The 17,031-nt window shown below is 45.1% G+C and overlaps 1 protein-coding gene across 1 annotated transcript in view; it reads left to right on the top strand.

The window, feature by feature from the left end:
- The window catches only part of LOC112248416 (transmembrane protein 132C-like), a 196,302-nt gene extending 182,598 nt beyond the window's left edge, over positions 1–13,704 (top strand). The window contains exons 7-9 of the mRNA XM_024417419.1: positions 6,981–7,254; positions 10,096–10,287; positions 11,829–13,704. Coding sequence (XP_024273187.1) covers positions 6,981–7,254; positions 10,096–10,287; positions 11,829–13,016 — 1,654 coding nt within the window. The 3' untranslated portion in view covers positions 13,017–13,704. The remainder of the gene's footprint in view (positions 1–6,980; positions 7,255–10,095; positions 10,288–11,828) is intronic.
- The last annotated feature ends 3,327 nt before the right edge of the window (positions 13,705–17,031 follow it).

Raw genomic sequence — 17,031 nt, 5'->3', positions numbered from 1 at the left:
TAGCTCAGCACTGAGGGGAAGCTCAGCACTGAGGGGAAGCTCAGCACTGAGGGGAAGCCTAGTACCGAGAGGAAGCCCAGTACTGAGAGGAAACTCAGGCAGGTAGTAGGCTCTGGCAGATCCTGGCTAGCTGGTGGTTCTGGCAGATCCTGGCTGACTGGCGGATCCTGGATAGCTGGTGGTTCTGGCAGATCCTGGCTGACTGGCAGATCCTGGCTGACTGGCGGATCTGGAAGATCATGGCTGACTGGCGGATCTGGAAGATCATGGCTGACTGGCGGATCTGGAAGATCCTGGCTGACTGGCGGATCCTGGCTGACTGGCGGATCTGGCTGCTCCATGCAGACTGGCGGATCTCGCTGCTCCATGCAGACTGGCGGCTCTGGCTGCTCCATGCAGACTGGCGGCTCTGGCTGCTCCATGCAGACTGGCAGCTCTGGCTGCTCCATGCAGGCTGGCAGCTCAGGCTGCTCCATGCAGACTGGCAGCTCTGGCTGCTCCATGCAGACTGGCAGCTCTGGCTGCTCCATGCAGACTGGCAGCTCTGGCTGCTCCATGCAGACTGGCAGCTCAGGCTGCTCCATGCAGGCTGGCAGCTCAGGCTGCTCCATGCAGGCTGGCAGCTCTGGCTGCGCTGAACAGGCAGGAGACTCTGGCAACGCTGGAGAGGAGGAAGGCTCTGGCAGCGCTAAACAGGCGGGAGACTCCGGCAGCGCTGTAGAGGAGGAAGGCTCTGACTGCGCTGAACAGGCGAGGCGCACTGAAGGCCTGGTGTGTGGTGCTGGCACTGGGTAGATGACATGCACAGGAAGCCTGGTGCGGGGGGAGCTGCCACCGGAGGACTGGTGTGTGGAGGTGGCACTGGATAGACCGGACCGTGCAGGCGCACTGGAGCTCTTGAGCACCGAGCCTGCCCAACCTTACCTGGCTCGATGCCCACTCTAGCCCGGCCAATACGAAGAGCTGGTATGTACCGCACCGGGCTATGCACCCGCACTGGAGACACCTTGCGCTCCACAGCATAACACGGTGCCTGCCCGGTCTTTTTAGCCCCCCGGTAAGCACAGGAAGTTTGCGCAGGTCTCCTACCTGGCATAGCCATACTCCCTGTGAGCCCCCCCCATACATTTTTGGGGCTGACTCTCGGGCTTCCATCCGCATCGCCGTACTGCCTCTTCATACCAGCGCCTCTCCACTTTTGCCGCCTCCAGTTCTTCTTTGGGGCGTCGATATTCACCAGGCTGTGCCCAGGGTCCTTTTCCGTCCAATATTTTCTCCCAAGTCCAGAAGTCCTGTGATCGCTGCTCCTCACGATAAACAGGGGGAGTTGGCTCAGGTCTGAACCTGAACCTGAACCTGAACCTGAACCTGCGCAAGCATTTCGCTACACTCGCATTAACATCTGCTAACCATGTGTATGTGACAAATAAAATTTGATTTGATTTGATTTGAACCCTGACTCTGCCACACTCTCCCTGAGCCCCCCCCCCCAATAAATTTTTGGGGCTGACTTTCGGGTTTCCTTGCCAACCGTGTTCCCTCGTATCGTCGGCTCCTCTCTCCGGCTGCCTCTGCTCTCCTAAGTGCCTCCACCTGTTCCCATGGGAGGCGATCTCTTCCAGCCAGTATCTCCTCCCAAGTGTAACAACCCTTGCCATCCAAAACATCTTCCCATGTCCATTCCTCCTTTCGCTGCTTCTGCTGTCACTGCCTGTCACCACGCTGCTTGGTCCTGGTGTGGTGGGTGATTCTGTAACAGCTTTCTTCCGTCGAAGGAGAGTCGGACCAAAATGCAGCGTGGTTAGTTCGATACATGTTTAATGAATGAATAAACACGACAAATACAAAAACAAGAACAAGAAACGGAACGTGAAAACCTATACAGCCTATCTGGTGAATACAAACACACTGAGACAGGAACAATCACCCACAAAACACACAGTGAAACCCAGGCTACCTAAATATGGTTCCCAATCAGAGACAACGAGAATCACCTGACTCTGATTGAGAACCGCCTCAGGCAGCCATAGACTATGCTAGACACCCCTACTCAGCCACAATCCCAATACCTACTAAAACCCCAATACCAAAACACAACACAAAATAAACCCATGTCACACCCTGGTCTGACCAAATAAATATATAAACACAAAATACTAAGACCAGGGCGTGACAAGTCTTCTGCCGAAGCTTGATTTTGTGAATATATGGATAAAAACTGCCGACCCTGATGTATTTATGCTTTCTGAAACCTGGCTACAAAAATCTATTACAGGCAAAAATAGTGGCATAAATGGTACAATGTTTTTCATACAGATCATGAATCTGAGGGTGGTGTTGCTGTATACGTAAAAGACAAGTTCTCAGTGGTCATTCTGACTTCTGTTACTAAACTTAAGCAATTTGAATATCTGTCTTTGAACCTAAACCTTGGCTCATTTTTAAATATTGTTGTATCTTGTTGTTATAGACCTTTATCTACTACTGTTGGAACTCTGGATTGTATTTTCGAATTGTTATCACAGCATGTCAACAGAGTGGGCAGATTATTGGATGGCTTTTAAATGTCTTCGAAATATGGGTTTGGCTATGATCCATAAATTGAAAGCAGACCACTACCTGAAAACTACTTCAGATAATTTAAATAATCCATCCAAATTCTGGCAAGTAGTGAAGGGTTTGGAGTGCAAAAAAGATACACAGCTTCAAACAATTGTTGGTCGACACACAGATTGTAACTGAGAGAACTTCCATTCTGAAAGCCTTGAATCAGCATTTTTTTTTATAGATGCAGGCAGTTTATTTGAAAAGGCCAAAGGTATAATTGAGCCCCCTATGAATTTACCTGACACCCTGTGCACTCCTTCACCAGGTTCTCCTTTTCATCCTTCTCTGTTTCAGAAGTGTGTAAAGCCCTGAAAGAAATTGTTGGAAAGAAGTCCCCTGGCCCTGATGAACTAGACCCCCACTTCCTGCACCTAGCTGCAGACATTTTTGCTCCCCCTTAACATGTATTTTTAACCTCAAGCTTGATGTTAAGGAAATCTCCAAGTTATGGAAATCTGCTTTCGTACTGCCTCTCCTGAAAGGTGGAGATCCTTCGCTACTTGACAACTTCAGCAACATTGAAGGTTTTAAATGACATTCACTGTGCTCTTGACAAGGAGTTACATTGTGTGCCTGTCTTTATTGATTTGTCGAAGGCGTTTGACACCGTGGACCATGCTGTGTTAGTGCAAAGGTTAAAATGTTGTGGAATTACTGGTCATGCTCTATATTGGTTTATAAATTACCTATCAAATTGCACACAAAGTGTATTGGCAGATGGTTGTAAATCTGAGTTCATAGAGGTGTGCTCAGGTGTTCCGCAAGGTTCTATTTTTGGCCCCACTGTTGTTCATTGTGTATATCAACAACATTGGGGATCTTATTGAAACAGCGGATGTTCCATTTTATGCAGATGATACTGTTCTTTATTCAAGAGGTAGTAGTTTATCTTTAGCTTTTGAAAATGCCCAAAGAGCATTTAACATCATACAACAGAATCTGTATGATTTAAAGCTCAATCTAAATTTGTGTAAAATAAAATGCATGGTATTTTCAAATGCCAGGCATGTTACTAATCATGTCATTGCTACATTGGCTGGACATACTATAGCAAGTTATAGCAAGTTAAAGTACAAATATATGGGTGTGTAGGTTGATGATAAGCTGAGCTTCACTGTGCATGTAGAGAACTTGATAAGGAAGCTCAAGCTGAGAATAGGTTTGTATTACCGGCATAAGGCTTGTTTTTCTTTGGAGGCCAGGAAGGAGCTGGTATGATGTACATTACTGGCGGTTCTAGATTTTAGTAATGTTATATATATGCAGGCCTCAACCACTACCCTGAGAGCACTTGATTCAGAGTATCATGCAGCCCTCGGGTTCATTACAAATCAAAAACGTCGAACACATCATTGTGATTTCTACAGCGCTGTGGCTGGTCATCATTGACCTTGCGTAGGCTTAAACACTGGTATACACTGATTTACAAGGCCATATTGGGTAAAATGCCATTTTAATGCCAGTTCTTTTTTAATCAGGTCGGTAAATTATGGTCCCATTCTCATTTGCTTCTAACAGTATCAAAAATTAGAACAGGTCATTGTAGAAAGAGTTTTAGTTACTCAGCTCCGTGGTCCTGGAATTCTCTCCTGAACATTTTAAAATTTGATGATCTAGTTGGTGGAGTTTAAACACTTGATCGATGTATATATCATAGAAGAGTATAATTGTCTTTAGGACAGCTGTTTTTTAGTCAAGACTTTCGTGTTTTTTAACGTAATATGTAATTGTTGTTCTGTATGTGTGTTTATAGTTTTGTTAGTGTATGTAAGTTGTTTCGTCTGAAACGTTGTTCCCCCTGCTGCATTTGGACCAGGTCTCTCTTGGAAAAGAGATGTTATCTAAATGAGAAAAACCTGTATGAATAAAGGTTAAAATATATATAAATAAATAAGTGGCTGGTAGTCTAGCAATTAAAAGCTCTTTCCCCAATAACTTCCTCACTCTGCACCAATCACATCCTCACTTTGCACCAATCACATCCTCACACTGCCCCAAACACATCCTCACACGGCCCCAAACACATCCTCTCTCTTCCCCAAACACATCCTCTCTCTTCCCCAATCACATCCTCACTTTGCACCAATCACATCCTCACACTGTCCCAATCACATCCTCACTCTGCTCCAATCACATCCTCCCACTCTGCCCCAAACACATCCTCCCACTCTATCCCAATCAAATCCCCCCACTCTGCTCCAATCACATCCTCCCACTCTGCCCCAAACACATCCTCACACTCTGCCCCAATCACATCCTCACACGGCCCCAAACACATCCTCTCTCTTCCCCAATCACATCCTCACTTTGCACCAATCACATCCTCACACTGTCCCAATCACATCCTCACACTGTCCCAATCACATCCTCACTCTGCTCCAATCACATCCTCCCACTCTGCCCCAAACACATCCTCCCACTCTGCCCCAATCAAATTCCCCCACTCTGCCACAATCACATCCTCATACTGCCCCAATCACATCCTCACTCTCTGCCCATACTCTGACTAATCCTCTAGACTGGAGCTAGTCACTATCCAGACCCGGGTACTAGGAGCTGGAAGACCCTCACTGTAGAGAGTATGAGTGGATGAAATTACAGTAATCTGTGAATAAATAAGATAAGATGAACCATAACCACAGTTAAGTTGGAAATGTCACGCTACAGTGTAAAAAAAAAAGGCAGACAGGCGTTTGCAGTTCTTTATTCACTTTTCTTTTCGTATTATTTCTTACTGAAGACTAATTCCTTGATTTGAGTGCTTGTGCATGTGAAATAACCCTCGTCCTGAAATCCCTCTTATCTTGTCAGTGGAAGTTCTGTGCCTTAACTCTACTACTCAAGGCTGATCTCTAACACTCTTAGCTCGCGTCTTCATTGCCAGACCCTAAATAGAGACAATGAAAGAGGATAATCACAAGAATAACATTTCAAGTGAATAACTTAACTCTTTTCTCTCCCATCATGATGTCAAACCTTGTGTGTGTGTGTGTGTCCGTGCATGTGTGTATGTGTTTATGGCCAGACATGAGGTGATTAGGTGATGAGGCAGCAGGACAGGCGAAGCCCTGTGATTATTACACTGTTGACGACTCACATTCTTGCTGTGAGATGTTACCCCACTCTTCCACCAAGGCACCTGCAAGTTCCTGGACATTTCTGGGGAGAATGGCCCTGGACCTCACCCTCTGATCCAACAGGTCCCAGACGTGCTCAATGGGATTGAGATCCGGGCTCTTCGCTGGGCATGGCAGAACACCAACATTCCTGTCTTGCAGGAAATCATGCACAGAACGAGCAGTATGGCTGGTGGCATTGTCATGGCGGAGGGTCATGTCAGGAAGAGCCTTCAGGAAGGGTACCACATCAGGGAGGAGGATGTCTTCCCTGTAATGCACAGAGTTGAGATTGCCTGCAATGACAACAAGCTCAGTCCGATGATGCTGTGACACACCGCCTCAGACGGACCCTCCACCTCCAAATCAATCCCGCTCCAGAGTACAGGCCTCGGTGTAATGCTAATTCCTTCAACGATAAACGTGGATCCGACCATCACCCCTGGTGAGACAAAACCGTGACTCGTCAGTGAAGAGCACTTTTTGCCAGTCCTGTCTGTTCCAGCAACGGTGGGTTTGTGCCCACAGGCTACGGTGTTGCTGGTGATGTCTGGTGAGGTCAGCTGTCCGTTCTGTCTCCCTGTAGTGCTGTCTTAGGCGTCTCACAGTACAGACATTGCAATTTATTCCCCTGGCCACATCTGCAGTCTTCATGCCTCCTCCTTGCAGCATGCCTAAGGCACGTTCACGCAGATGAGCAGGGACGCTGGGCATCTTTCTTTTGGTGTTTTTCAGAGTCAGTAGAAAGGCCTCTAGTGTCCTAAGTTTTCATAACTGTGACTTTAATTGCCTACCGTCTGTAATTAACAACCGTTCCACAGGTGCATGTTCATTAATTGTTTATGGTTCATTAAACAAGCATGGGAAACAGTGTTTAAACCCTTTACAATGAAAATATGTGAAAAAGGGACATTTCTTTTTTTGCTGAGTTTATTTATCTCACTAGAAGTGTGCTATGTGTGCTATGTATCTATGACATACAATTACTTGTTTAAAGAACTTTACAGGTGAATTCCACGAAAGCAACATTTTAACCTTGTAAGCCTTGTTTTCACATTGCAATAAATATTCTCATTGAGACACAGTCCATTCTTTGAGAAGATGACTGGTTGCTTATGGCAACTTGAACGGGATTTGCTGTCAGTGGGTGGGTGTTAGATGTTCATGTTTCACTTAGTATGTTCATCTTAGACATGTCCAGTGTTGGGGTTAGTTTAGGCTTTCATGTTGAAAGACTGCCTCTGTTTGTGATGGCAGGTCTGCGCGGGACAGTGATGATGAGGATGATGAAGACCGGAGAGTGAGGAGCTGCACGTTACAATACCAGAATGCCATGGTTCGAGTTTTGACACACTTTGTGGCCGAATCTACCAACCCACGTGGTCAGCCTGCCTTCATGCTAGGCAGTGATTGGCAGGTGGACATCACTGGGCTGGTGTGGGACTTCCTGAAGGTGGAGAACCCCCAGATAGCTAAGCTTCAGGACAGACGTATACTGGTGGGACTGGACATGGGGATGACCACCATCCAGGTACGCTGTATATCTGTGTGTTATAATCAGCAGTTTCCATTCAATGGCAGAGCAAAAATTAACAGAGCAAGTGAGTTAGGAATGAGGGAGGATGGAAGGAATTTGAAAATATAACCGTAAAACATCCCTCTGTTTTAATAATAGGGCTGACAAATACCTTATAACAGTCATCTTAAGTCAGTTATAACAATGGGATGGGAGGAGATATCTATATTTTTGTTTCACCAACATTTTCCTTATCATTTTGTACAGTCAGCCAGGCAGGTTGTTATCAATGGTCCCATGTCCCCAGCTTTAGGCTGTGGTGACAGTAAATGGCCTCACTCTGGTGCAGAAAGAAAGGAGGTCATCTCTCACTAGCAGGGCCCCTTCATTTGTCAGCCTCCGCTGGCTAACTGGATAAACAGCAGTCCGTTAATGATGTCTGTGTGAGACTGATCAGCAGTCTGACAGTGTGGACACATCCATCTGTCTGCAGGCAGACGTGCCCTCATCTCCACACTCATCCATACCCGTCCCCTGGCTCCCGCCTCCCGTTAGGCTGGGCACAGAGGAAAACACCCTCCAGCCCAACAGTGGAAAACAGCACGAGATGAGACAAAACTGTGAAAAACGTTCTGTTTGTCTGTCACACCGACTACCTCACAGAGAGCTGGTAATGGGTTTCTGTGAAAGATCTCATTTATTTTCAAAATGACATTAATGAAATTAGATTTGCACTAATTAGATTACCAGGAAAATTCCATTAACAGCTGAAATTAGCACTTGATTGGTCCTTGCCTACCTCCGTGTGAATGATGGTGGTTTTCTGTCCACACCAACATTTGATGAACGTTTTATGAACAAACACACCTGACAGTGAATACTGGAAGGGCTTGTTCAGGTCACCCCAATTACTGACAAATAACTAAATATATATACTCATCATTGTAATTGGAAGCCAGCATAATGTTTACAGAGCATATAATGTAATAACAGGCTCCCTACCTAAACAAGGTAATGTGGTTGCGTGACAACACAGTGAAGGTGATGTTTGATGTCCACTCAGCCATGAGCACATGAATATGAATGAGTATGTGGCATTATACTCAGGGGTATACCAGCCTTTTATATACAGTGCATTCAGAAAGTGTTCAGACCCCTTGACTTTTTCCCACATTTTGTTATGTTACAGCCTTATTCTAAATTTAAAAAACACTCATCTATCTCACACAATAATCCATAATGACAAAGCAAAAGCAGGTTTTTAGAAATGGTTGCAAATGTATAAAATACAAAAAACTGAAATATCACATTTACATAAGTATTCAGACCCTTTACTCAGTACTTTGTTGAAGCACCTTTGGCAGCGATTACAGCCTTGAGTCTTGTTGGGTATGACGCTACAAGCTTGGCACACTTGTATTTGAGGAGTTTCTGCATTTCCTCTCAAGCTCTGTCTGGTTGGATGGAGAGCATTGTTGCACCGCTATCTTCAGGTCTCTCCAGAGATGTTCGATCAAGTCCTGGCTGGACCACTCAAGGACATTTAGAGACTTGTCCCGAAGCCACACCTGCATTGTTTTGGCTGTGTGCGTAGGGTCGTTGTACTGTTAGATGGTGAACCTTCACCCCCAGTCTGTGGTCCTGAGCGCTCTGGAGCAGGCTTTCATCAAGGATCTCTCTGTACTTTGCTCCGTTTATCTTTCCCTCGATCCTGAGTAGTCTCCCAGTCCCTGCCGCTGAAAAACATCCCAAAAGCATGATGCTGCCACCAACATGCTTCACCGTAGGGATATGCCAGGTTTCCTCCAGACGTGACGCTTGGCATTCAGGCCGAAGAGTTCAATCTTGGTTTCATCAGACAAGAGAATTTGACCAGAGAATTTTTCCTTTAGGTGCCTTTTGGCAAACTCCAAGCGGGCTGTCATGAGCCTTTTACTGAGGAGTGGCTTCCGTCTGGCCACTCTACCACAAAGGCCTGATTGCAGAGATGGTTGTCCTTCTGGAAGGTTCTCCCATCTCCACAGAGGAACTCTGGAGCTCTGACAGAGTGACCGTCATGTTCTTGGTCACCTCCATGACGAAGGAGCTTCTCAGTTTGCTCAAGTGGCTAGCTCTAGAAAGAGTCTTGGTGGTTCCAAATTTCTTCCATGTAATAATGATGAAGGGCCACTGTGTTCTTGGGGACCTTCAATGCTGCAGACATTTTTTGGTACCCTTCCCCAGATCTGTGCCTTGACACAATCCTGTCTCTGAGCACTACGAACAAGTCCTTCAACCTCATGTCTTGGTATTTGCTCTGACATGCACAGTGGGACCTTACATAGACAGGTGTGTGCCTTTCCAAATCATGTCCAATCAATTTAATTTACCACAGGTGGACTATAAACAAGTTCTTGAAAGTTATCAAGGATGATCAATGGAAACAGGATGCACCAGAGCTCAATTCCATGTGTCATAGGAAAGGGTCTGAATACTTATGTAAATAAGGTATTTCTGTTTTTTATATTTAATACATTTGCAAAAAGTTCTAAAAACCTGTTTTCGCTTTGTCATTATGGGTTATTGTGTGTAGATATTTGATTATTTTTTTTAGAATAGGGCTGTAACGTGACAAAATGTGGAAAAAGAAAAGGGGTCTGAATACTTTCTGAATGAACTGTATCTAATGAAATGTGTTGAAAGACCAGCTCACCTAACATCCCCTGTATATCAAAAGAGTTCAGGTTTGATGATGTTTGGGTAAATCGTTTATCCTCACAAGTAACTTGTTTCTTTCAAAGAGAATACTTTTCATGTCCCGCCCATAATCTGGATCCCAATGGTCTCTCTCTCTCTCTCTTGTGTGTACTGGCCCAGGTGCTGTCCCCCCTGTCTGACTCCATCCTGGCAGAGAAGACTGTGACGGTGGTAGATGACAAAGTGACCATCACAGAGCTGGGGGTGCAGCTGGTCACCGGTCTGGCTCTGTCCCTGCAGCTCAGCCCAGGAAGCAACAGGGCCATCCTCGCCACGGCAACCACACAGGAAGTGCTGCAGAGCCCCAAACAGGTCTGTTCAACATTCTGTATATCTTCAGAAACTACTGTCCTACTCGGTTAGTAGTCCCTTTGAGTAAGAGGGGGGATTTTACCACGGTGATGCAACAGTAACAATGTTAATTACTGTAGTTTATTTAATGTGAGCCATGACTCTTTTCATCCCATTTTACATAATTGCAGTCCTTTAATGTAAACATTTAGTAAGTACTGCAAACTGTGCGTGTGTGCGTGCGTGCATGGTTGGTTGTGTGTATTTATTTGTTCCACTGCATTCCTAGCCCTCTTAATTCCAACTCTTGAAAGGCAGCGTGACAGAATGTTTCCTTAGGCATCTAACAGAAAGGGAAGCTTAATCTCAGAGCATGTAAAAGCAACACTGCTCGAGCTGTCCAATCGTCTTTCGCATCCCTTTCTCCCTTGTTCTCCTTCTCTCGTGACCTCTTTGATCTGTCCATCAGCTCGCCCAACACACCCTCTATCTTTCTTTTCCTCTCATCCCTTTCTCTTTCTAGTGAGGGATAGAATGGAGGACAGGCTAGTTTTATCAGTCCAATCTCTGTAGGGAGGATGTCCGTGCGGAGATAAGCGGCCAGTAATTCCCTATCGGATCTGTAATTAGAGAGCAATGGCGGACTACTGAAGGGATCTCCACCCCTGCTCCTGGGGATTTGTCCTGTGGCCAAGATTCTTGTATGTGTCAAATCCCCATTTGCATGAACTGTCTTTAATGTGACTGTTCTTTTCCCTATCTTTTATTCTGTGGGCCCTCGGCTCTCAGAGCACAGCAGCTGAGTTAGCGAAACAGTGGGTCTTAGTTAGCTATCCTCTACCCTCCCCATTCCTACTATTATAGTATATGAGTCTGTATGGCTCCCAATGGTGTAGGCCTACATCTCTAAAGGTAGTACCAAAAATAGTACATCTTGTTGTTTCTTTACGTTCTGATCTTTTGAACCTTGTCCTGTTGAAGTGTTGAGTAGTCAGGCAACTTTGCTTTCTTGTTCCTCATGGATTTAAAAAAATATATATATATTTTTTTTAACCTTTATTTAACTAGGCTTGTCAGTTAAAAACAAATTCTTATTTTCAATGACAGCCTAGGAACAGTGAGTTAACTGCCTTGTTCAGGGGCAGAACAACAGATTTTTTACCTTATCAGCTCAGGGATTTGATCTTGCAACCTTTCAGTTACTAGTCCAACACTCTAACCACTAGGCTACCTGCCTAACAATTACTCTACAAGGTGCTGTATACAATTAGCTTGCCTAATGAAATAACAGCGCAGGAAAAATGCAGAAATTGTAAATGAATTTTAAATAGGTATTTTTGAAGCCTTCATTATTCTCTACTTATGTTGAGATTGCTGTAGCTCTTCAAAATGTGATAATGTGACCTGTGTGAGGTCACTGTCAGTGTTACATTAGAAAAATATTTGTTTTTATTTGCTCTTTTTTTTGCTCTTGTTCATTGTAAGTAGTCATGTCTGTGTTTGGTTCTGTGTGTGTTACCTACTCACTGTGTGTTTGTGTATGTGTGTGTGTGTTTGTCCAGGAGGCCCTGATCAGCGCGTGGCTGCAGTTCAGTGACGGCTCCATGGCTCCTCTGGACATGTACAACCCAGACTACTTTGTCCTGACGGCCACGTCTCTGGATGAGGAGGTGGTGACGGTGCAGCAGGACCCCTCCTGGAAGTGGCCTGTGATCGTAACCGAGTCAGAGGGCCAGGGCCTGCTGGTCAGGGTGGAGATGACTGTCTGTGAGCTCTGCCAGAAGTTCAAACGTCGCAGCGTGCTGGCTGCAGGGAACTGCAACGTCAGGGTGAAGTTTGGCCAGAGCGACAGCGGCACCTCCAGGGGCAGTGACTACGGTCCGGAGGGCGAGGAGCTAGAGAACAGGGCCAGCGACCGCAGACAGCAGTCCCCCTCCCAGGACAGGACTGGTCTGGATGGCCACTACTACGGCAGCTCCATCTCTGACATGGACAACGGGGTCATGAGGAGGGTCACCACCACCACGAGTACCATCGTCCGGAGGCCCAATGGAGACAAGCTGTCAGACGATGGGAACCAGGTCCAGAACATGCCAGACTTCTCTGAATTCCCTGCTCATGTGGACCTCCCTCGCAGCCGCAACATGGACGATGATCTGATCCAGACAGCCCGGGGCCTCACTGACCTGGAGATTGGCATGTACGCCCTGCTGGGGGTCTTCTGCCTGGCCATCCTGGTCTTCCTCATCAACTGCATCTCCTACACCCTCAAGTACCGCCACAAGGAGCTGTCCATCGAGGGCCAGGAGAGCATGAACCACGCCCATGACTGGGTGTGGCTGGGGAACGAGGCGGAGCTGCTGGAGAGTCAAGTTAGTCTGTCCCCCCAGCAGGAAGAGCTCACCTCCATGGTGGACTGCACCGCAGGGTTGGAAGAGGGTAGCCACCTGCTCAACGGGGCTTCTGTCCATAAGAACGTGCAGGGCCAGGTGCACCGGGCAGCAGACACGGGGGGCTGCACAGCCAAGGACAGCAAAGGAGACTCGCCGACCACAAAGAGGAAGCGTGTGAAGTTCACCACGTTCACTACCATCCTGCCGGACAATGGTTGCCCCACTGTCAGCACACTGAGCATGGGTCACAGCCAGGACATTAAGTGGGTGTGTCAAGATGTAGAGCTAGGGGACTCCAAGGAGCCCTGGAACTACATGGAGAGGTTGAATGACAGTGCTTTAAAAGAGGTGGCGTAGTCTGTGTGCTCAGTGCACTTATAGCGAACTCACCCTTATGCCTTTCACAGTGAAGTTGGCCTGGACAGCACCTAATGCTAAACCCAGACGAGGTTGAAATCTGGAAAATGTATTTAAGGGGACAAAATAGTAATGATACCACACAGGAATAATGGCAAATCATTAACTTGAAAGAAATTAGGATGTCTGTTTATTTTTTGATAATTTGTTTCTCTCTTAATATCTTCCTACCTTTTTATCATTATTTCATTATGGTTATTTTGTAGGTAGACTTAAATCATGTTCCCAGACTAGCTCTGCATTATTGACAAAACTATGAAATGTTACGCAGATGATATGTAGATTTAAGAATGTAACATGAATAAATATCTAAGATGTATATAAAGTACTCATAGAAAGGTTTTGGAAATTTTGTAGCATTTTGAATATTGATTTCCTATTCCATGTCGTTTTTTATTTATTCATTTCTTTATAAATGGCTGGCCTCCCAGAATAGACCAGAGTTAGTCTTCAGAACATCCTGCATGTGGTTTGAAATAAAGGCACAAATTTGAAGTTCATCCTCATCTTTACCAGAAGACACAGAGAAACGGTTATGTATATACTGAACAGTCCTCCTACAAGCCATTGTATTGTTGCTCTGTATATTGTATTTTCATATCTATCATTTAAAGAATATTCAACAATGTAGAGTATGCGTGTCCACTTCTATCCACCAACCACATGGAAATACATTAAACAAGCCCACACTAACTTCTCTTTGCTGCCCACTATCTTCAATGACTGGAGATTAGTGCTTTTCCAAGTTATGTCCTCATATAAGCCACACAGTATAGTTAATATGGTGTAGGAGTTGTAATCAACTACAGTAATTACCAGTAATGGAATCATTTCACAAAGGCTACATTTCCTTGGTGAAGAAAACTATTTACCCATTAGGCAACTGTAAGTAATTTGCTGCTCTTCTATTCTCAGAATTTAGCCAAACATATTTAACTCAACTGTATATTAGACCAATCCATTAAGCTTGGTAGCACAACAGCTAGATTTGGATAAAGGATGAAGATGTCACCAATTATTCTACCAGCAACTATTAGAGTGATTCTCTACAATAACATGACGCCTACCTCATGAATACTGATTGTACTACATGTCAATGTGACATTTCCTCTACAACCCCTCACATTTAAATGCCAATTATAGTCAAATGAACCCGTCTCTGAGCCTGCAGAAACGCTCGGTGAGGACAAAGTGGATTTCTTTTGAAATGAAAAATTTCCATCATCAACCCTAATAAATAGGCCAAGCCTTCTACTGTAGATGGGAAAGAGGAAAGAGCATAGGGAAAACATTTCCACTGGAGTTACTTCAAATATGAGTCATTTAGCTAACCAGCACAGCCATAATATCAATAATCAATGTAACGTTTGTTACAATATCTACTGCTAGGGAGTAGACACCAGACAGACGGGCGGACGGACAGAGACAGACAGTGAGCAAACACTCCTCTAAAGTAAACAGCTGAGCCAGCAAATTACAGCAATATCCTTTCCACTGCTGAGTTAAACTAGCTGTTGTCTACGAGGCCCGTGGAATAGTGCTCTCCTGAAAGCTCCTGTGCACTGCTAGGGACCCTCCTCATTCCTTTATTCATTTAGTTCAAGTAGCTTGTCTACATGATTCCCTGCTGCTCCTGCGGAGGCTCTATGGTGAATGAAAACCTCCCTTCTATATCTGTTTCTCTCTTCCTCCTTCTGTCTTTCCCTCTGTCTCCTCTGCTTCTTTGTCTCTGCTTCTCCACTGTCCTGATGAATGATTATTTATTTTCCCTCTGTCTCCTCTGCTTCTGTCTCTGCTTCTCCCCTGTCCTGATGAGTGATTATTTATTTTCCCTGTCTCCTCTGTTCCTCTGCTTCTCCCCTGTCCTGATGAATGATTATTTATTTTCCCTCTGTCTCCTCTGCTTCTGTCTCTGCTTCTCCCTGTCCTGATGAATGATTATTTAATTTCCCTCTCTGTCTCCTCTGCTTCTGTCTCTGCTTCTCCCCCCTGTCCTGATGAATGATTATTTAATTTGTCTCCTCTGCTTCTGTCTCTGCTTCTCCTGTCCTGATGAATGATTATTTAATTCTGTCTCCTCTGCTTCTGTCCTGCTTCTCTGTCCTGATGAATGATTATTTATTTTCCCTCTGTCTCCTCTGCTTCTGTCTTTTCTCCCCTGTCCTGATGAATGATTATTTATTTTCCCTCTGTCTCCCTGCTTCTTTGTCTCTGATGAATGATTATTTATTTTCCCTCTGTCTCCTCTGCTTCTGTCTCTGCTTCTCCCCTGTCCTGTCCTCTGTCTCCTCTGCTTCTGTCTCTGCTTCTCCCCTGTCCTGATGAATGATTATTTATTTTCCCTCTGTCTCCTCTGCTTCTGTCTCTGCTTCTCCTGTCCTGATGAATGATTATTTATTTTCCCTCTGTCTCCTCTGCTTCTGTCTCTGCTTCTCCCCTGTCCTGATGAATGATTATTTATTTTCCCTCTGTCTCCTCTGCTTCTGTCTCTGCTTCTCCCCTGTCCTGATGAATGATTATTTATTTTCCCTCTGTCTCCTCTGCTTCTTTGTCTCTGCTTCTCCCCTGTCCTGATGAATGATTATTTATTTTCCCTCTGTCTCCTCTGCTTCTGTCTCTGCTTCTCCCCTGTCCTGATGAGTGATTATTTATTTTCCCTCTGTCTCCTCTGCTTCTGTCTCTGCTTCTCCCCTGTCCTGATGAATGATTATTTAATTCCCTGTCTCCTCTGCTTCTGTCTCTGCTTCTCCCCTGTCCTGATGAATGATTATTTAATTCCCTGTCTCCTCTGCTTCTGTCTCTGCTTCTCCCCTGTCCTGATGAATGATTATTTATTTTCCCTCTGTCTCCTCTGCTTCTGTCTCTGCTTCTCCCTGTCCTGATGAATGATTATTTATTTTCCCACTGTCTCCTCTGCTTCTCCACTGTCCTGATGAATGATTATTTATTTTCCCTCTGTCTCCTCTGCTTCTGTCTCTGCTTCTCCCCTGTCCTGATGAATGATTATTTATTTTCCCACTGTCTCCTCTGCTTCTCCACTTCCTGATGAATGATTATTTATTTTCCCTCTGTCTCCTCTGCTTCTGTCTCTGCTTCTCCCCTGTCCTGATGAATGATTATTTATTTTTCCTCTGTCTCCTCTGCTTCTGTCTCTGCTTCTCCCCTGTCCTGATGAATGATTATTTATTTTCCCTCTGTCTCCTCTGCTTCTGTCTCTGCTTCTCCCCTGTCCTGATGAATGATTATTTATTTTTCCTCTGCTCTTTTTCTTCCCCCGTGTGATTTGACCTGTGCTGTGGCTCTATCAGTGGAGTGGAGGGGGATTGATGTGGGGGATGTGTGCAGTGCAGTGCGCTGGGACTGTGAACGCTGTGCACTGTGGACTGTGAAGGGCACAGAAAGCTAGCTAGGCTTAGGAGGAATTTAACATGATTGATGGAGGGCCCTCTGTAATTAACACACCACTATCACTCTGTTTCTTTGCCCAGTGGTAGCTTTGGCCTTTTTACGTAGAGACAAAGCAGCAGCACATGGTATTACAAGTCCCCTCGTTTTTCCCCTCCTGAGTCTCTGTGTTTGGTAATAGGTATACCTACATGAAATGAAAGATATAATACATGCTTGCTTGGTACAGGCAAACATAAATAAACCTCCCATAGGACTCCACTTGGATAGACTTAATTTAATTGATCATGAGATCAGCAGTACACTCACAGTAAATTATGAGCTGTTCCTTTCTCCCCATGGTAGTGATGTACACTCTCTGTGCTTACTCTCTTGAAATTCACTGATTGACTTATATATCTTATTGTTTTTCTTGTTTTTGTAAAAAAAAACATTCAGTGTGCTATACTAACACACACATCATTTGAGGTAGAGTTCTCAGAATGCTGGTGATCCTTCTAAATTTTGGAAAACAATAAATGCACTGAGTGTGGAAATTCCTCTCTTTCCC

Source organism: Oncorhynchus tshawytscha, linkage group LG04 (assembly GCF_018296145.1).
Source record: "Oncorhynchus tshawytscha isolate Ot180627B linkage group LG04, Otsh_v2.0, whole genome shotgun sequence".
Lineage (NCBI taxonomy): Eukaryota > Metazoa > Chordata > Actinopteri > Salmoniformes > Salmonidae > Oncorhynchus > Oncorhynchus tshawytscha.
The sequence above is the reverse complement of the archived record's forward strand: the minus strand, read 5'-3'. Positions and strand labels throughout refer to the sequence as shown.